This window comes from Corylus avellana, chromosome ca3, assembly GCF_901000735.1.
Source record: "Corylus avellana chromosome ca3, CavTom2PMs-1.0".
Classification (NCBI taxonomy): Eukaryota; Viridiplantae; Streptophyta; class Magnoliopsida; order Fagales; family Betulaceae; genus Corylus; species Corylus avellana.
The window spans coordinates 38,646,404-38,667,553 of record NC_081543.1 but is presented as its reverse complement, the minus strand read 5'-3'; the positions used below and the strand labels follow the sequence as shown (position 1 = coordinate 38,667,553).

The following is a 21,150-nucleotide window of genomic DNA, read 5'->3' as shown; positions in this document are numbered from 1 at the left end:
ACACTTAGTTGCTAGTACAAACAAATAAAATCTATGCAGCATACTGTTGGGGTTGACTCAGTCACAAGCCTCCTATGAAAGGTGGCTACAGACCATTTACCATAGGCAGAATTTGTGCGTCTCTTTCATAATAGACCCCAACCGACCTAAAGTTCTAGAAGTTGAGGTTTCCATCAATTTGTGTAATCATTTTAAGAAAGTTCATATGGAATTTACTTGTCTAGATAGGTGGTTCGATAATCCAAAATTTATTTGAGGAGGTGAATCTCATATAAACTTTCTCATAATTGTTATCCTAACAATTTGAACAACGAATTAACGGAGATCTCAATCTTTCAGTCCATGTTGATCAATCCAAGGGCTTGGACATTAACTCAATTTCGTTCCTTCCAATTTTCGAGGTAAAATTGGTATTGGTGATAAGCTTAAAGTGAAACTTGGACATAACCCAACTCTAACTTGCTAATTAATCTAAACGAGTTCCATTGGAGAGGAGAACCCGTTATTAGCTTATATGACATAAATTTATATTTTTAACTAGGATAGAATCAATGGGACTCGCCCCGATGTATAGTTTGAGAAAGCACTAGATGAACCCTAAAAACCATAAGGGTAGTCTCAATTGCTAACCATATAATTACTACTAAACGCTATAAATCTTAGTTGCACACGTTCCAATTCATGGAACTCATAAAATCCAACTATATTTGCCAACATATTTGTATTATTGTTTTCTGTATTTAGCTTGAATTTTTCATTATTTTCAACAACATTAATAAATAATTCAAATCACAAAACACTTTTTACCAAACTATATTGTATTCAACATTGCACAATGTTACTAAAGTATAAATTAAACATGAACTACCTACACCCACCCACCCACACTCAAAACTGTGAAACCCTATTCACTCCCTAACCCCAAATCACAAAACAAAATCCTAAAAAAAAAAAAACATTATCAGTAAAAAACTCTAATAGAGTAATGATATTATTCGTACTTATTTATTACACTGACTGACATAACGTATTTTAAGTGACTTCTCATATTAGTCACTTAAAACACGACACATTAGCCGGTATACAATGAGCGTAATAAATAAATACGAATAATATCATTACTTGAATTACAATGCTCTCCATAGGTCCCACATTAATTTATTAATTTCCTCAATAATTGACAACTATCTAGGCCTACCCGTGTTGGACCCGGGCCCTGCATACCCGGTCCCACTTTTCCCCAACCCACCAAACCCCACACCACTAGGACCACTCACAGCCATCTGATGAAACCCACCAGAGCCGTACACGTGTCCTCCCTGAAGCACCATATTATTCCCATATACCCCACCACCACCACCACCGTTTCCCAAACCCGTCGTCGACAAGGACGACGTGCCTCCGGAGCCGTCCTTGTCGCGCGCCACCATGGTCTTCTCCCCCTCGGACTCCCGAAACCTCTGGAGGTACACCTTCAGGGGTTCCACGTACTCCTCGAAGCCTAAGGTGGTCATGGCCCAAAGCAGATCGTCGCCGTTGATCGTCTTGCGCTTCTCCCTCTGGCACTTGTCGGAAGCCTCGCCAGTGACAAAGCTGATGAACTCCGACACGCACTCCTGAACCGTCTCCTTGGCGTCCTTGGAGATCTTCGCGTTCGCCGGCAGAGCCTTCTTCATGATCCGGCTCACGTTCGCGATCGGCAAGAACCGGTCCTGCTCGCGCGGCGACATCTCATTCGCGGACAAGTTTCCCGTCCCTCCTCCGCCAGATTCGTTGTCGGAGTCCGCCATTGAAGAACGATTCTGAGGTTTTTGATTGGCTGGAATTCGTGAAAATGAGTGGAAATTTAAAGTTTTGATCCGACAGATTTTGCTCTGAAATGGAAGACTTTTTTTAGTTGGAATTTTTAATGTGCTTGAAGAAAATTTTCACATATTTAAGCAATTTGAACAACGATTTGCAAGTTCTTCAAGGAAAGGATTTGCAAGTTTCTCTTCTTCTTCTTCTACAAGAATGAGAATTAATGGCGGGAAAGTCGATGAATTTGAGCTGAGGAATTCGAATTCGGTGACTCGGAAGAGAATTTCGGAAACAAAGGAAGAAGAACCTACGGTTTTGATTCATAAAGCTCAAAACTTTGGATTTGGAACGAAATCTCCCGAAAGTTAGGGTGTCGGCTCTTATAGGAGATTGAGAAATGAATCGGAGTTGATCGGCCGGCACGCAGAGAGAGAGAGAGAGGGACAGAGGGAGAGAGAGACAGTGAGAGAGTTTAGGAGCGAATGAGTTGGGTCCGTTAGATCATTGGAGTTAATAACGTCTATCCTCAGCGACACGTGGGTGGTTCTGGACCGTTGTTTGCCGATAAGTTAGTGTTTGCACGGACGGATTTAGCACCGTCCGATCGAGTGAGAGAGGGATTGTATGGACCGTCGATTTGGCATCTGGAACGTGGTCCGTCTGACCGACCTGGATTGCTTTTATTTTATTTTATTTCTTTGTTTTGTAATCTTTGTTAATTGTCATTTTCAACCACAACAAATACACAAAACCAAAAAATAAAATAAAACAAAATAAAAGTAAAAAAAGTAAAAGAACACAAGAATGTGAAAATGATGCTAAAACTGTGCAAGAGTCAAAAGTCAAGCCTTAACGCATTGTTACCACTAAATTGGTTTACTCGGTTGAACGCTTTTGAGGTGATTATATGAATTTCTTCATACCTAATTATTACTTTTACTTTATGACGTAATCTTTTATGTATTATTATTATTATTATTATTATTTGTGTGAGAGTCCCGTTATACTATACGTGCGTTTGGAAAGAAACTCCAATCAGTCAGCACAGATAAGATGAGTATCAAAGAATTAGTTGGAGTGTTACGTACGCAAACAAAAAAAGGCCAACGCTCTAATTTAACACTCTTATAAGGTGATGTGAAAAGTTGTTTTTAAATTATTTAAATTAATATTTTAACAATACTTTCTTGTGCATTCTTGGCAAACAAATATTTACATGGCCCAAAAATTACAAATGATGCCCCACTTATAATATTTAGACATTATTATTACCTCATTTCTTCCATCTTCCAAAAGATTGGCTCCTTAATTTTCTTGTTTAATCCCAGTTGTTGGAATAGTAAATTAGGTTGCATAGTAACACTTCTGGTGAGCCTTTTTACAATTGTGAAACCATGAAAATGACAACTTCAACAACTAAAGGGGATTCCAGTCAAAACAAAATAGTTATATGATGCATGAGTTTGAATTATTCTACTTCCAAGACATTAAAAAAAAAACAAAAATATATGTGTATATATATATATATATATATGAAACATTAACCTGTCAAATGAAACATCAAAACCTACCTCGTACCCACGAATTCAAGAGAAAATTGGTCAGAGTTCTCACAGAATAATTGGAGGTGTTTTGTCCCAAAGAGCTTTGATTGGGTAAATAAAGATTTAAACATATATAAAATAGAGAAAAAAGTTGATGTTATATGTTAATAAAATAAAGTATATTTGTAGTTTAACATTTGGTAAATAGCAACTTTAACCCTTGAGGCGAGTGTCTGGTGACATTGCTTTGTGGTCACACCCACGATGCCCTGCCATGGAGGCAAACAATGATGGTGCCAAAGCTCCCATGTTTAAAACAGAGACAATTGTGCAGATTAAGTGAATCTCTCTGTGTACACTTTTTTATGGGGTCACGCTATAATGGGGTCACGCTATAATGGACCTTTCATTTTCTACTGTTGATTGCGTATCTTAAAAGTTTAAGCTAATAAAAAAGCGTGTAGAATTAGAGTTTCATTTCATTAATAACGTCTAGACTCAAACTCTTTGAGTTTGGAGTTAGGGCATTCTCATCCGGATAGCCAAATGTTATTTTGACTAGCTAGAATGCTAAAATAGGAGAAAAAAGAATTGCATATGGTTCAGCAATTTGAAGAAACATTTGGTATTATAGTCTTTGATCTGATACTATATTAAATTACTATTTATCCCAAAAACATTTAAGTGGATAGGAAACAATAAATTTAAGGAAAAAAAATTTAACAAAACCTCCATGAACTTTCACGCATTTTGAAAGTACCGCTGAAGTTCAAAAACCCTCAATTAAGGATATCGATATTTCAATTACCCATTTCCGTTAGAATTTTTTGTTAAATCTTGTCAAAATTTCCAAAATACTTCTATTTGTTATTATAAAAAAGATGTAAAGACTTGAACTTATATATATATATATATATATATACAATATTTTTGCAGTATATATATATATATATATATATATATACACAATATTTTTGCAGCATCTTTGCAATTTGTTTTTTTTTTTATTATTATTAAAAAAACAAGGGTATTTTGACAAAAAATTAACGAAAAATCCTAACATAATGGGGTAATTGAAAGAAATTAAAAGTTCGATACCCTTAATTTTATATATATTTTTTTAGGGGGTAGTGTAAAAACGAATAAAAGTTCAGGACAGTCTTATGAATTTTTTCCTAAATTTAATCATTTAATTAATTTAACCGTTATGAATTATATATTATCCTAAAAGGATTTCTAAATAAATAACAAGATCCTTTGAACCTTTACTAGACTCCATTCAGAATGTTCCTTTTTTTTTTTTTTTTTTTTTGATATGTCCACACAAGAGGGGAATGGAGAATTCGAACTAATGACCTCCGTTTTATAGGCGTGATTTTTTTTTAATATTGTTCTTGAGAATAGAAAGAAGGCACTCAATGAAGTCTATCCCCTACCTTTGGCCTTCATCATGTATTGGGAGACAAGTTATGTTGATTAGAAACAGAGCTCCAAAAAACTGCATAGAGGAGGCCATGAAAGATATAATAAATCCCAAGCTGGTACAATGATTAAGAACTCCAAAAAACCATCACTTGTCACCTGCTAAACACGTGTAAATGATATACGATCCACCACTATCTCTCTAATTAGTATACAAATTCTTTTGGCCTTTGATTACTAGGGTTTAGATTAGTGCTCCACTACTCTTTAAGTGGAGCAATTTGTCTCAACTAGAGGATTTTGACATTTTGGCACTGTTTATGTAAAAGTTCAACGCTGCAACAATTAAAAAAATATGTAGCAGCTCGTTCGTCCGTACAAGTATACAGAGTTAGCAGGCCAAGCCTTTATAGTTGGGATGGGGATTCCCCTGAAATTTCCTGCTCAAATTTCACGGAATTTAAATAAAAAATGAGAGAGAAAAAGTCATTTTACACTCTAAATACCTTGTTCTTCATTGGATTTTGAAAAAAAGTGAGCTCTATAAAAGCTCTTACAGTAAAATTGTTGAAAATCTCTATCCTCATCTCTCAAAACAAATTACCTCTGAAGGCGTCGTATAAAACAACTTTTATCGACACTTCAAAACACAAAACACTCGAAATTGTTTTTTTTTTGTCACACAAGAATACTTTCTAAAAAAATAGAAGAAAACAAAAATTACTCTAAAAAAACATTAACAAATGAACAAAACGGGTCAATTATATTAAAGACAGGAAGATTCCTACAAATTATGTTAATGCATACATACAAGCCGCAATCCTACAACACAGCTCCAGTCCTCTGCTAATTTCTAACAATTACTAGTTTGTTTTCCGGCAAATAGAATTCTAACAATAAATTACAGCCAACTTTTTGCGGCGATAAGAGTAAAAAAGTACATGTGAACAACAGGAACTAAGGAATACATAAATAGCTACACTATTTCCATGCAGTCATGTTCAATTTTATTCTTCAGGTTTCCACCTCTTGGCCAGCAGACTGGTTTTCATCTTTCTCAGCGTCACCTTCTCCATCTTCTTCATCATCTGCCTCATCAGCTAGTTTTGTGAGCTCTTCCTGGATCATGAGCTTTATTGATGACTTTCTTGGGGTGAGATCCGTATTAAACTTTCGAGCTGAAAATTTGTCAAAATTCTGTTAGCCAACAAGGAATGAAATTCTAAGATGGGTTCATCAATCTCAGTCCATGAATTCGAAGGTTCTTATTTCGAACGGTTTCTACTACTTCAGATGATAACCAATAGTAATCAAAATATATTGACCTTTTCCTACTACTTCAGATGATAACCAATAGTAATAGAAATATATTGACCTTTTCCTAGATCATACAGGAATGAGGATTTTTTATTTTTATTTTTTATAAGTAATTGAAAATTAAAAGCAAAATGTACAACCTGCAGGAACGAGGATTAAGAGGAGTATTTTAACAACCCAACAGATGACCTTTGATAATGTATGCACAATTTACCAAATAGTGCAGCAGATGAGAGTTGTTGTCTTCTTATTTTTCAGAACACCAAAATATGCAAAAGCTTGAATGAACATATAATCATGACATTGAGTTTTACATTTTTTAAAGCTATGGTCATAGACTGGTTCCATTTGATATTTGCCAATTCAAGAAATCATAAAATACCATAGTAAAAATAAATTCAAAGATAACATACCAAGTAGCTTCAGAATATCGGTGAAAGTGGCCTGCAAAATTATAAAAAAAAAAAAAAAAAAAAAAAAAAAAAATACAATTTACTTTGGGATGATACAAATCCGTTAATCATAAGTTCAATAAGAAACTAAAATCAATTAAGCCTTTATCTCAAATAAATATGATGAGATATAACCAGAATACTAATTGTTTTCCTCTAAGCACGATTGCCAAGATGTAGGAAATAAAGAAATCTAGCAATATTGCAGCATCTTATAAATTACCAACTTCTAATTTTCTTCACTACCCCAGAAATCAAAATACCAGCTTCCTTTATCTTTTCCTTCTTACTTTTGCCCATACTGAAGCCGAACATGCATAAATGTAAAAAAAGAGAAACATGCTTTGGGATGCTGCAAAAAGAAACAACATGGAGACAAGAATGTACAAAGCCCAGATAAGTAATACATATCGATAGATGCATAGCTTGATACATCTATGTGTGTACTTGTACATGTATATATCCAGGTAAAATTAGCTGTTTAATGACTCCAAAAGATGTGAACCCAACAATCTCACCTACAGAACTTGTGGGTAGTTTGTGAAGAATGTAAAAGCAATCACAATAAGCTTTGAGGAAGGCACTAGAATAAAGCGCCAAAATGGCATGTCCAGCAATGCTTCATTGTTGAAGGGTGAATAGAAGAGGTCAACATGATTACTAATTTTACTCAAGATCTCGTTTGACTTCTATTACATTTGTTAGACAGTATTGATCTCAGCAGCTTACCGTATTAAAGTCTACTTCTTTAAGAATTTCACATGTTGCATCTCTCAATTCATTATCATTTGGCCTGAGTTTCTCCTCCTTGACCTTGTCCTTCCCTTTAGCAACCTTTTTCCCTAAAAAAAATACCAACAAATGTTTAGTGTTGCTGATTACGAAAGAGAATAATACATAGGCTTATATTCTTGCTCTATTTAATAAAGTTAAGTTCACAATTAGAGCTTATCTTTTAGCAAAAAGCTAAGCAAGTTGACTAATGACAATTTCCAAACTTATAACATTTTGAGAAAAACCACCATTTTTCCAGTTTTTCCTATTAGTAGAAAGACCATAAAAAAATAGGCAAGCAAACCATAAAAACAAAAATAATACCAACAAAGAGGCTGTAATTTCTACCAGATTTCTCCCTGGAGGCAGGTTTCTTTGGAGTTGAAGCCTTTTCTTTTGCTACTTTTTCAATTTTCTTTTTCCTTGAGAACACCTTTGGACTTGTATCATTGTCATCATCAACCTTCGAGGGTTTGGACAATGATTTCTTAGGTGTTCTTTTGGGCGTTGTACTGGATTTATTTGAAACTGTGATTTTCTTGGTTTTGGCTTTCCTGGCAGATTCCTTCTTTCTAGACGATGTTTTAGAACTTCGCTTGTGTTTCTTCACATCTTCCTCAGATTCTTCTTCAGAATCAATTTTCTCCTCACTTTCCGAATGCTCAGGCATTTCATCCTCAGATTTTTCGGCAACACCATTTTCATTTTCCTCCTCTTCATTTTGTTCATCCTCTTCTTTTTCCTCTTCTCTTTCCTCTTCTTCAGACTCATCATCTTCATCTGCCTCAAGTGAACTCTTTTTCTCCATTTTTTCTGTATCCTCAGCCTTTCTTCGGTTCTGGAACATATATTAAACTATTTAAAACATAACAGAAAAAAGAGAGAGGCATAAATGGTACAAACGTTCTCTGGATATACAAAGAGACAGATAAATATATCGGTTTTCAGTCTTCTGTTTCTTTCTAGTTCACCTGTTTATCTGCTTATTTTAGTTTAGCTGCTCCAGAGGAATTAGACCTCCACTAACTCCAGTGATAAGAGGTTTCAGAAATTGCATAAAAACAGGATATACATCAGGCTAAGGATCATTTCATGATAATAAAAGCAATGCCAAAAGTGGATAATATCGAAGGCCCTAACATCAGGATATATCGAAGGCCCCCCCCACCCCGCCCCCCCCTTCAAAATCCTATTTCTAGGTATGTGTCAGGCACATGGTAGGAGGATTTTTGAATCCAGAACATGATTATAATCAAAAACATAACTATGCAAAAGGAAAAGAGTACTTTATACTACACCGTTACAAGATTGACACACTAATAGGAATACCCTACTATTCATTTTCTTTTTCTTTTTTTGAAGTAAAAAAGAAAAAAAAAAAAAAAAAGAGAGAAAAAAGTCCAATCCAACATAGAAAAGACTAAATAAACATTCACCCTGTTTACTACAGTTAGAAAACACCCAATGAAGACAGTGATTTACCAATTATATAATCTGCTTTTAACTCAAATCATTTTCTGATCTTAACGAGTTGAGAATAACACCTTTGCTGAATGTTTTGAAGCTTCACTTCCAGATGCTGATGAACTTCCTCTGGCCACCCTTTTCCGCTTTTTGCTGCCCTTACTTGACTGATAATCATTAAAGAAAAAAAGTATGAAGATCCCATAGATAGAAAGCAACTCTTCTAAAAAAAAAAGGAAGTTCAGTCAAAAATTAGCATTTACGTAAGCAAACCTTCTCTTTTTCAGCAAGTAGCACAGTAGTTGTAGCATGAGGGGACACCAAGAACTCTATCAGCTTTGCAACAATATCTTCCTGCATGTGTACTTTAAACTCATTAAAACAATATCGATTGACATGTGAAACTTCAAAGAGCATCAAAACTAGAATTTAAAAACATGCAGTATATATATATATATATAGAAGCATTGGTTTCAGTAGAAAATATTCAAATTGAGATAAAACCCTGCCAGCACAGAGTATGTTAAACTGACAAATCACTGAAGCTATCTGATTAATCTGTTTTTGCATGGTGCTGGCAGGCACACACAAAAGGGCAGTTAATAATCTCTAGATTAACCAATTTGATAAGGATAACAGAAAAACTTCCACCAACCAAAGGCTTCCTAATTCAGTTAGCAATTGAATCAATGCATAAAATAGGGCCGAAAAGGGCAAAGTTATTTAGCAAGTACATTCCAGACTGAACATGCAACAGTAGAAAATTAACGAACCTTTCTGGTAGTAGCCTTGGCAATTGGTATGTCAAGCACATCGCAGAATTCCGACAACTTCTCTTTATTACACTTGTCAAGTTTCTCTTTTACTTTGATCATCTGCTTTTCCTGTAATAAAGGGAAAAAAATTGCAAATTGCAATGATGGAACCTCAGAAAGATCAAGTCTGCCACGCTATGACTTGGTATCACATGTCAAACATGACAAACAAAAAATCTTCGTTATATCTGGAAAAATGTCTTGTACACACAAATGGAGGATTTTCTTTCTTATATTTATAATCTTTTTACCTCATTTTCATGCCATACAAAACCAGAAAACCGGGATATGTTATTCTTGACCTGAAGTGCCTGCAAAAGCAAGAGTGCTTAAGTTTTCATTAAAGCAAGATCAGCAAAGTCAAATGGGAACATCTGAGATGAATCACAAATTGCCTAAAGTACATCCTCGTCACCAACTCGATAAGTGGAAAAATAAAGCCAAATGTATTAACAGAATAAACACAAAAGTCTTCAGAATATGAATTACCTTCCCTCTTCTTCCAAAGAGAATTGTGTGAAGCAGTTTGAAAGTGTCATCAGTCTTTCTTCTTGATAACTTGAATGCCACTGAAGCAGAAAACATATTCAGGTTCACTTATTTCAATTATTGCTCCATAGACATTGTATATTCACACCATGACTCTCAGCTGATTTGGTCCTTACATATCTCAAAAACTTGCCCAAAAAAGCCAAGATTGTTGTCAGCGCATTGTTCAATTACTATACAATTACTGTCCCTCCAGGTATCTTTGCTAAAGTATAGAAGCCCTGTCCATAAGGTTCTCAGCAACATTTATAGAATCTACGAAATATAGATTTCTCAGGATGTGTTCTCAAGTATCACTTCTACTACCCAAAGATCAAGCCTATTAACAAGAAATTCAAAATTGAACTGAAAGATCACTTGTCCTAAAACCGAGAGATCTAGAAAATTAAATAGCCTGATCAAATATAGAAAATCAAAATAATGTACAATAAGCACCACAAATACTTAATGTCAGGTTTAAAAAAAAAAAAAAAAAAAAAAAAAAAACTGTACATAACACAGTAGAAATGTAATCAACAGAGGTTAGGAACCTACCATTAGGTATATCTTTCAGTGCGGTACCAGGGCCCTACAAATTCAAAGGTAAACTGTCAAAAAAATTTCTCCGAAAAACTGCAATTAAAATTTTGAAGACTAAAAAAATAATAATTAAACAAACACCTTTTCAATTTGGAACTCCTTCACAGCTTCTTTTTCAATCGAGGCCACCAGCCTTTCAACAGATTTCCTCTCGCGTACAGGACGGTCAATAGCAGGAGTCCTTGGCTCTGGCTCCTTCTTCTCTTTAATTTCCTTTGTCTTCTCTTTAACTTCCTTTGTCTTCTCTTTAACTTCCTTTGTCTTCTCTTCTACTTTCTCTCTACTCTTCCCTTTCCCACGCTTCTTCGACCCCTTCTGCGCCTTACTCTCTGCCTTATCTTCATCCTTGTCTTCTTTCTCCTCTGCCACAACAATCTTTTCCTCTAACTCGTCTTTGACTTCATCCTTTTCTTCAATCACCTCTTTTTCACTTGGACTAGCATCTTCTTCCATTGCCTCTGTTTTCGGTTCCTCTATTTCTTCTTTTTTATTTTCTTCTTCACTTTCCTTGTCTTCCTTTGCCTCTGCGTCTTCGTCCATTTTTGCAGCCTCAACTCTCTCATCATCGTTCTTATCTTCTTCCATGTCTTTTACTCCATTTTGCTCCTCTTTCTTCTCGGCCACAACTTCGTCTTTTTTCTCTGGCAGGCTAGCCCCATTTGCCACTGTCACCGTATTCTCGTCACCCATAATCAACTTATCAAAAAATAAAAATACGCAATCAGCCAAAGTTCAAGTCCATAGAGCAGAATAGTTGAATAAAATCTATCATTTCGTAGCACTGACCTATATTTTGAGATTTAGGAAAACAAAAAATTCAGATTCTATTGATATAACATTTTACATGACTGGCTCCCTCAAGTTGTGATGCAATCTTTGCCCTTTGAACCAAAGATACTGCCACGTTGGTCATGAATCAAGCAGTGTACAAAATGTAACCATTAAAAATCACTTCTATGGCCAAGATTGTGGGGACTTGACTTGCAAGTTTCCATGTTTCCGTACATGAAGTTTTGCAAACTTCTCAAATAAAAATCTACTGCACAAAATGTAAACTTGAACAGAATTTCTTTTTCTTTTTACATGATTAAATTCTAATGGAGTACAATTGCCCAAAACAAAAGACCCAGAGAGTAAAAAAAAAACTTAACATAAACATTGCAATGAGAGGCAATAAATAAGGAAATGAGCTACAGTGAAGCGAAACTGAATTGCAGCAACAATCTTCCAAAGAAGAACATAAATTTCCCAAAGGTATTATACTAGCAAATATAATGCATTAAAGTCTAACTATAGATAGCTTAACAAATTGAAAACTCCAACAAGATCTACAGAAAGTCAGAAACTTGAATAGACCCATCAAAAAGAGAGAAACAATAACTTATTTGATAATTAACAGAGTCAAAATAAACAAATCAAAGCCAACAAAAAATATTTAAAAAAAAAATGGCAAATTAAAAACCCAACAAAACATAAAACAGATAAACAAAAATAAAAATAAAAATATTTAACTAGCATGCAGGTTTAAGAAATGTAAAACTCGGCTAAACCAGGCCTCACAGCCACATTAACCATGGTTTAGCCAAGCTCTCAATTTCCTCAGGACCTAAATAGCAAAAAATCCCGAATCTAAGCTCAGAATCTCTCTGCGTTTCCCACATTTTCTCGGCAACCAAACAGAGGCAAACACCAAGTCCACAAATAAAACAGTAAAAACCCAGCAAAACAAGCCAAAAAATTTCAACTTTTTACGAAGAACCATTTCGGAACCCTAGCTCTGAAACACAATTCCACACCGGATCACAACGAAAACACCAAAATAACTACAAATTAACAAAATATAGTGAAATTAATTGAAAGAAAAATTATATAATTGAAACTTACAGATGTTTCGGGATATTTTGATTCGTGAATTTTGAAGCTTCGAACAGAGAAAGTCTCCGACTCTCTGAACTCTCTCAGTCTTTCGCTCAGAGTTTTGGGTACTTCTTTTTTTTTTTTCTTTTTTTTTTTTTTTTGCCCTTTCGATCTCTCTCTTGCAAATCGGGGGTAGGTTCGGTATTTCGCGAACTTCGGACTTCAAATCCGGATTTAAAATCAGGTGAAATGCCACGTCGGACGTGTGTGTGTCAGAAGCAAGTGTGGTAGTTTGAAAATGGAGAAAGAACTGACCGCTGAGATGTTGTGTGGAGGGTATCTGTGAGATCAACGGCGGAGGCTGATATTCGGTTCCAAAGTTTGTGAGCATCTCGCACAGGTGGGACCCAACTGTGTAGGGCCATGGGTGGGTCCGAGCGGACAAATGCCCATCGGTTTTAACCCAAACGGCCTCTAGGCACTAGGGTCCGATCGGACAAAACGGGTTTGCCTAATGTCAAGCATATCCGAATTGGATATACATGAAAATTGTTTTCTATTTTTAATTTAAATTATAAATTTTTAAATCCACATTTAAAAAATGTTTTATGTTTTAAATTGGAAGGATATTTGGTTAGATTTGTTATAAGCCATTAGTGTATAAATAGGTAGATTTTCATTTGTAAAACAATGAATTGCTAGTGTTGATAATACATCTATTAGGAAAAATAATTTTAAAAGCCACATCACAGTTAGAAGGATATCAGGAGAATACTAAAATAACATTTCCCATCCATTAATATCAAATACATATCATAAAATCAAAAGGAAGATAACAAACATGTTACGAGAATTTTAGAAAAAAAGTGTTTTTAAAACCATTCTTCCATGATACCATTACCATATATTCTAAATTTGATCAAAAGTTAGATTGTTGGGATTCTTCGTTGCAAAAAACCAAAAAGAAAGATAAGGTCGATGGTGAGAATAGTCGACAACTATGATTGATTGGTGAAGATACGTGTATTGATTACTCATCGTAATGATTTTGAGATATGATTGATATCAATGATGAAATTAGAAATTTTATTTGGAAGGATGGGATTGCACTGAAAAAGTTTCTTTAAAGAGAGTTATCATTAATAGTAAAAGAAACTCTTAAAAACGGCTTTGTTTTTTAATGCCTTTTAGAATTTTTATTTTTTTTTATTTTTAATTTTTTGAAAATGTGTTTTTGATGTGAAATAAAAGTGAAAATAATTATAGGTATTTTGTAAGTGTGCTGTGTTTTGGGTAATTTGTTGATTTTTTGTATTTAAAAAGACAAAACAAATCGAAAATAAAAAAGTATTATTAAACAAATTCTAGGGGACAAAGGGCCGTCCCTCTGGGTCCGACCCGATTGAGAGTTTAACACAATCAAGGGGTAAACAATGGGCTGGGCTTGAATGTTGGGGCTTTTAAGCAACAGACTTTAGGGCTTCAGTAAAATTAGGGCCAGTGTGTTTCCACTTGGAGCCTAGCCCACCTGTCTAACTCATACTCTGTACCATTATCAAGTAGTTATCTAATTATTAGAGTTAGTACTTTGGTTTCAAAAATTATCACACGTGTCCCCAAAAGGTAACTCAATCGGCTAGGACCACGCCTAATGAAGTGGAGGTCACTAGTTCGAATCTTCCTCCCCCTCTTATGCAAACATGTCAAATATATATATATATATATATATATATCACACGTGGCACTTGACGTTATTTATCCAATAAACAAATAACATCAAATACCACGTGTGATAATTTTTGAAATTAATGTAGTTATTTGATAACGGTCCAAAGCATAGGTATTAAATTTGCATTTAAACCAAAAAAGGGCAAAAACATTTTCGATTGCATATAAGTTTTTTTTTTTTTTTTTGAGTAATAGATATCAATTTCTCATTATAAAATCAAGGAGCTAGAGCAGATTGCATATAAGTTACTGATTTTGTTTGTCTGTTGTGTAATTGACATAAGATTACTTTTTATTTTTAAAGAATTGTTATTGATATTTTGTTTTTGAGAAGAGAGAACATTTTTTTTATTTTTTATTTTCCAAAATGCCACTCCCCAGGGAAAATTCTAAACTCACCAGCCTCATTTGTTTCATTATTAGCAAATTTTCTTGATGATAAGCAAGCTACTGCTCTGCATCCAACAAAATAGAATACATATTTTCCCCCAAAAAAACAAACAGGAAGAACACATGAAAAAGTGAAAGTGAAAGAACAAAAGAACAAAGCAGATTGAGATCTCATTCAAAAGCAAAGGCAAGTGGGATTCCATCCCAAGCAAAAGCCTCCACAGATGAAACACTACTATATTTTGTTTATGCCTCCTGATTTGTATATATATGTAGAAAAAGGCATAGTAAAGGTGAACTTTGATGCTTCAGTGTTTAAAAAGGGATTATAAAAGGCATAATAAAGCAGAAATTTCAATAATTTGCAGCACAACTTAAAAAAGAAAAAAGAACAAAGAACAAAGAAAAAAAAACCTATCCCTTGATCTAAGCCCTAGCTAGCAGCTCCTAACATGATTTTGTTGAGATCAAAACTTGGAACTATTGACACTCATGCTTCAATCGTTAACCTTGAACACTGGATGGAGCCCAAGATCAATCTCAATCAAATTCTCTTCTTCATTCATCTCATTGATCTCTGCCAAGAGCTCCAATAAGCCTTGTTGCTCGAAAATTGATTCAGGCAAGAGATCAGGCAGATTTGACTGCAGCTTTTGCTTTGGTTCTTCATCTAGGCCACCAGACTTGCTGCCAGGAAGGCAGATTTCAATGAGGCTATCGTCATCATCTTCATCAGAAGCTGAAACATCTGACATTGCTAGATTTTGTTCCATATAGTTGGAACAAATCAAATTGAGATCAAACTTTTCACCCATTACAGAATCATTGCTACTTTCACTGTCTGATGGAACAAGAACATCATGGGTTGATTCAACTTCATTTTGTAGGACAACCTCAGTCTGGATAGCTGTTTCTAATGGTGGTTGATGAAGAGTCTCTCCAACTCCTTTTCCAGGGAGGTTTTTCTGCTCACAGATGAGACCCTCCTCATCTTCTACTGGTTTCTCATCCAAAATCACCTTTTTCTTTTTGAATGTGACAATGAGCAATATAGTTGATAGAATCAAAATTGCAAGGGTAAAAAGGAAAGGAAAGAAGCCAAAACTAAGAAAGTAAGCCAAAATTGCAAGGATTTGATTCACAGCTGTTTTACCCATGTTCATATGTTCATCAAATGAGGTGGAAAAAACATTGACATAACAAGAACTAGTAGAAACAGATAAAAGGGTTGGACAGCAAGAAGTAGACAAAACTTTTCAATTTCTGCTAAATTTATTTTGTCTGCAGAATCAATCAAAAGTAGGAGGAGGATCATATCAAAACAGCATTATGATCGGCTTCCATTTACCTCATCTGAGCTTCCAAGTAGAAATGTAGCCTTATGATAATGAGCTTTAATGAGTTTGTTCTTATCTGCAACCGATTCTCTTGAAGAAAGCAAAACGCTTGTTTTCCATTATCATTTTACAAACTCAATGCCTTGGAATTACCATTTGCATGTGCAGCACATCTCTTCTCCCCACATGGCACTATACTATGAGACCCTTCAAAGAAAACCCATCAACAGAAATGAGAAATCAATAATCTATATACAGTACTTGGAAGGAAGGGGGGAAAAAATCCTTACTTTTTCACTTTCTTCTTTATGCAACCAAACAAATGCCACTAGCAAAAGGTAAATGTATTTTGCTAAATGTACTCAAAAGGGTAACTTCCAAGTTTTCCTTTCAAATCACCTTTTCTATCAAATAAATTTTCCATGTAAACAAACATCAATGAAGCAGATTTTGATTTTCTCGGCACTTTACAGGAACGGGTGAAGTAAAAGAGCACACGGAAGGAACAAATGAATTGCTTTTGAGACAGAATATCTGGAGAAATAAAATTTAGTGCTTGACACGAATTAATAGCAACCTGCAAGTCTGTCAGTAACTCAGAAATCCAATTATAAAAGGCAACAGTTCGCAGTAATTATGACCCATTTTCCATTGTCTGCAATTAATCCCATCATTCATCAAAGTGTAATAATTTGGGCTACTTTCTGTCTCAATGTCCTCCAAGTTTTTAATGGAAACCCATTACCATGAAGAGACCTTTTGGCCGGTTTTGTCAGGTGCCATCACTCCTGTGTTCTCACAAGCAAACAGGGCTGATAAAAGGGCTAGATGCAAAGTATTTGCTGCATTTGACAACTACATACATTCTTCCATATTATATACAATACAAAATACAATTAATGAAAACACAGTAGTTAAAATTGCTGTTCAATTTTTAAAATCATATTTAAAAAAAAAAAAAAAAAAAAAAACTTTTGGGACCCCAAAATGCATAGCAAAAAGAAGTGCAGCTGATAGACTTTTTCCCACTTTTCTGCCTTGAAACATTTCCTGGCCTAATCATTTCCTCGTGCACCTAAAGTAATTATGTATGCAAGAAATTTCAAGATATTGGCAATCAAAGTCTTGTTAAACCAAACAGGGCATCATCAACCGACATTGGCGCTTGTGCACTTTTACTTGCAACTCGTCAAATACTTGAAACAAAAAAAAAAAAACTATGTTCCAATTTTGTTTGTACATTTATTGGAAGAATTTATCTTTATCTTTTTTTTTTCTTTTTTTTTTTTTGTGGGGGGTGGGGGTTAAGATAATATTACAACACTAAACAGTAAAACAAAAGACAAAAGGTAAAAAAACATTAATCAGATTCAATAGTTTCTTAAACAACAATAGTGATCGGGATGTCTTTGATGTTACAGCAGATAAGATTGCACTAAAATTGAAATTGACTGGAATCGTTAAAGAGGAACTCCATTCAAACCAATTCCACCAAGTCATATTATTTAATTTAATGTTTTATTATATTATTTCTTAATTTCTAATTTCCCTTAGTTTTTATTTGTCTTAGATGTTACACTTTCTCTCCTCTCCCTCTATTTCTCTCCTTTCTTCTCCCTCACTCTCTAGAGATCTCTATCTCCCTCTGTGTATTGAACAAGTGAAGGAGAAAATGAAATGTCCTCACTCAATTCTACGTTTTAAAACTCTTGGATTTACACATAAAATGTGACCCTATTCCAATGACATTTTATCCCCGTTCGAACGCGATACGCAATACATCATATCGCAATAAATGTGTGTCAAGTCTCACATAACTCGTATTTGTGGACAATTTGGGTTATTGATCTTCACTTAACACTCCAACATTGTAATGACACATGGAGATGCCATTTCGTTCGAACATATTGCTTTTTCCATTTGAACACACTTCCTTAGGTTCCAATCTTGACTACCCAATCTTTTCTCGTGCTTATACCCTTCTTGTTACGTAGAGATTCCTTCGCATTCGAAGTGCCTTGCCGCATTTGAACAACACGCCTCTCATTCGAATGTCTAAGGTTACTAACCTATAATTTTTTTTCTTCATTTTAGATCAAATCCACATGAGTCTTCATGCGCTCTATCTAATTTCACGAAAATATATTTTTATTTTATTATTTCAACCTTATTAGTATTGATTTATAACTCTCAGTTTTTTTGTACTTATCTTACACGGGTACTACATTGATTTGGGGGTGGTCGCATCACTCTTAAACCATTAGGGTGATCATGACCACTCTCCGAAGCCGTTGAGAGTGATTGTGACCACATGGGTAATGTAACCATTCTCATAGAAGGGTGGGATCATGGAGAGTTTGAGGGTAGAGAGACAATTATAACTGTTGTTTTGACTTGACAATTTATTTATTTATTTCAGAATCTGACTTGACAATTTAATTAAGTAATAACTATGTAAAGGATTTAAATCCTTTTGATTAATGACGATTTGATTTGTGATTATTATTGATTTGATTTGTTATTAATTACCCTTAATTCAAGGGATTTGTTTTGTATTTAAAATTATGTTAAAGCTCTATAAATAGAGATATGTATTCAAATCATACATCAAGTAAATATGTAGCAGGCTTTAGTATGTGGATATAAGCTATATGTCGGACCACATTAATTTATGTGTCTTTCTCTCTTTCCTTTATTCAATATTATTCTTCTTTATATTTATCTTATTATATGTTTCTATAAACTAATATGGTAAATGCTATTTAAACAGCCACATAAATATATATAAAAAAAATTATAATAAAAAACTATAATATTCTGAACATTTCCTCATAGGAATATGCCATTTACTTACGCTTATGTAAAATAGTACTATTTGTCTTTTCCTTAAGTTTTAGTCATTGTCATTGCGACCAAAATAGCAGCAAATATCCAAAACATAAAGACTTTACCTCTCACAACTATTATAAAAAGAAATCATAATAATGACTTCTAAATATCATTGAGCATCACATGAAGGCAAATGCCATGCACGTCTAATATAAAATGTACTAACATTTTCTAATTTTTTTTTTTTTTTAAAAAAAAAGCAATACAAGGGTATAGTGGAAGAGAATAAAAAAAATAAAAAAGATAGTGATGCAGCTTAGGGCCCGTTTGGGAGTGCGATTTCAATAAGTGCAATTTTAAAAATTGTGTTTTTAAAATCGCTACTTTTTAAAATCGCACAGGCGTTTGGTAAAACATACTAAAAAGTACTTTTTTTATCAATTGAGTATTTGGATAACATTGTCATATAATTGCGGCTTCATGACCAAATTACCAATAAAGCCATTTCTTTATAACAGTAAAATAATTAACATTGTCTATAAGCCTCTATTATTAACACTTATGCAAACAAAAGTATGACTTATAATTTGACATTAACTTTAAGTTTTCTACTTAGGCAATTATATATTGCTATATTACTTGTTTCTATATGCTTTTTTGTTTTTGTATTTTTTTTTCTTAAAACATATTCCAAACAGACATATAATAAAAAATACAAGAACAATCCATCAAATTAAACTAATAATGTTTATAAAATTTCACTGTTTATTACCCATTAAAAAAAAATATAAAAAAAATATCACAAACTGTTAAAGTGCAATACCCATTAAAAAATAAAAATAAAAATCCATCACAAATTGTTACAGTGACTTGAGAAAAATCATCATCTCGGTCACTGTACAGTATTTTTTTTTAAAAAGAAAAAGCCTCACACGGTTACTGTACACGCACTATCACATTATTGTGCGTGTACAGTGATTTATCACTGCATACTATAATGGATTGCAGATCACTATGCATGCACGGTAATCTAAATAAAATTTTGAAAAGAAAAAAAATCACAACTTTACTATGTAGAAATGGTCGAAGAACGTAAACGAATATATAAAAAAGGCACAGTAATCATACAAACCACATAAAATAACACCGAACACCAAACAGTGGAAAGTTTTACAAAAGCAAAGGAGTTATATGGAGAGAAAGAAAATATTAAGGTGAGATTATTACCTGGTAGAGGGGCGGAGAGATGGACAATAGCGACGCACACTGCTACAGGGCGGAGAAAGGATGAACGAGACAGAGAAGATGAAGAAAAAAAAAAGAGAAAATAAGGGTTTTAATATATTTTAGGTGAGTATTCTTGGTATTTTTTTCATTCCCGCTCAAAAAAAGGTAACTATTGCGCCAAATATTTTTTTAATAGAAATCGTGATTTTGTTTTAAATTCGCACTTTTTCAAATAAGCACCCTCTAATCAGCTTATGGAAATCGCAGATTTTTTTGCGATTTTAAAATTTGCGTTTTTAAAATCGCAATCTCAAACACCCTAAAATTGCGATTTGGTTTAAAATCGCAGATTATTTTTTTAAAAACGCACTCCCAAACGCACCCTTAGTCGAAGCTAAAGCCTACAATTATATGAAAACCGCCCAAATAAATGGTCCGACCCAATAGGTTTTTAGTATACAATCTAAGAAATGGTTAGCTTAAAATGACAATTTATTAGGTAGTCCAATACTCCAAAGGATTGGCTGCCTTTAAAAAAAAAAAAGTCTGTTGGGGATAAGAGAACTTGTGAGCCAAAGTAAGAAGGATAACATTGATAATAATTGGACTAAAGTCACCGAAAAAGGTAACACCGCAATGTTTAACGAGAGAGATGTTTGGGGGCCGAGGCTTAGATTTTTTTTTTAATTTTTTTGATATGTCCGCACAAGGGAAGGAGGATGAGAATTCGAATTTGTGACATCCGCTTCATGAGACGTGCCTTCAGCCGATTGAACTATCCATTGAAAACGTCGCATTTGGATATGAAAAAGGCCTCTATAAGTAAAAAGATCTATGGATCTTAAGACATTTTTCTAATATAAGATTGTTTTTCAAGTTAGGTTGCATATCTTTTAAAATAAAATAATTAAAAACAAAAAAAAAACAGATGTGAAAGTGTGAAAACCCAAATCTGTCGGTGACTAAAAGGAGATTACTCACACACATTCTTTAGGATAAGATTCATTTATTTTGATTGTATTTATATATATATATATATATATATTGGTGAATATGTTGTAGCATC

The 21,150-nt window shown here is 34.1% G+C and overlaps 3 protein-coding genes across 3 annotated transcripts; all 3 read right to left on the bottom strand.

Moving 5' to 3' along the window:
- Window positions 1-977: 977 nt before the first annotated feature.
- On the bottom strand, window positions 978-2,301 carry LOC132175495 (nuclear transcription factor Y subunit B-3-like). The gene has a single exon (XM_059587460.1). The coding sequence runs from the start codon at window positions 1,788-1,790 to the stop codon at window positions 1,185-1,187; it is 606 nt and encodes a 201-aa protein (XP_059443443.1). The 5' UTR covers window positions 1,791-2,301; the 3' UTR covers window positions 978-1,184.
- A 3,209-nt stretch (window positions 2,302-5,510) lies between these two features.
- LOC132173969 (DEK domain-containing chromatin-associated protein 4) lies at window positions 5,511-12,733 on the bottom strand. Its single transcript, XM_059585677.1, has 12 exons — window positions 12,601-12,733; window positions 10,798-11,412; window positions 10,672-10,705; window positions 10,078-10,157; window positions 9,840-9,899; window positions 9,547-9,657; window positions 9,047-9,127; window positions 8,854-8,940; window positions 7,658-8,147; window positions 7,265-7,377; window positions 6,497-6,527; window positions 5,511-5,944 (listed from the first exon to the last, which is right to left on the bottom strand). Exons 2-12 carry the CDS (start codon window positions 11,404-11,406, stop codon window positions 5,781-5,783), a joined length of 1,860 nt encoding a protein of 619 aa, XP_059441660.1. The 5' UTR covers window positions 11,407-11,412; window positions 12,601-12,733; the 3' UTR covers window positions 5,511-5,780.
- A 2,246-nt stretch (window positions 12,734-14,979) lies between these two features.
- On the bottom strand, window positions 14,980-16,506 carry LOC132175686 (uncharacterized). The gene is made up of 2 exons (XM_059587708.1): window positions 16,319-16,506; window positions 14,980-16,235 (listed from the first exon to the last, which is right to left on the bottom strand). Exon 2 carries the CDS (start codon window positions 15,852-15,854, stop codon window positions 15,189-15,191), a length of 666 nt encoding a protein of 221 aa, XP_059443691.1. The 5' UTR covers window positions 15,855-16,235; window positions 16,319-16,506; the 3' UTR covers window positions 14,980-15,188.
- Between the last annotated feature and the right edge of the window lie 4,644 nt (window positions 16,507-21,150).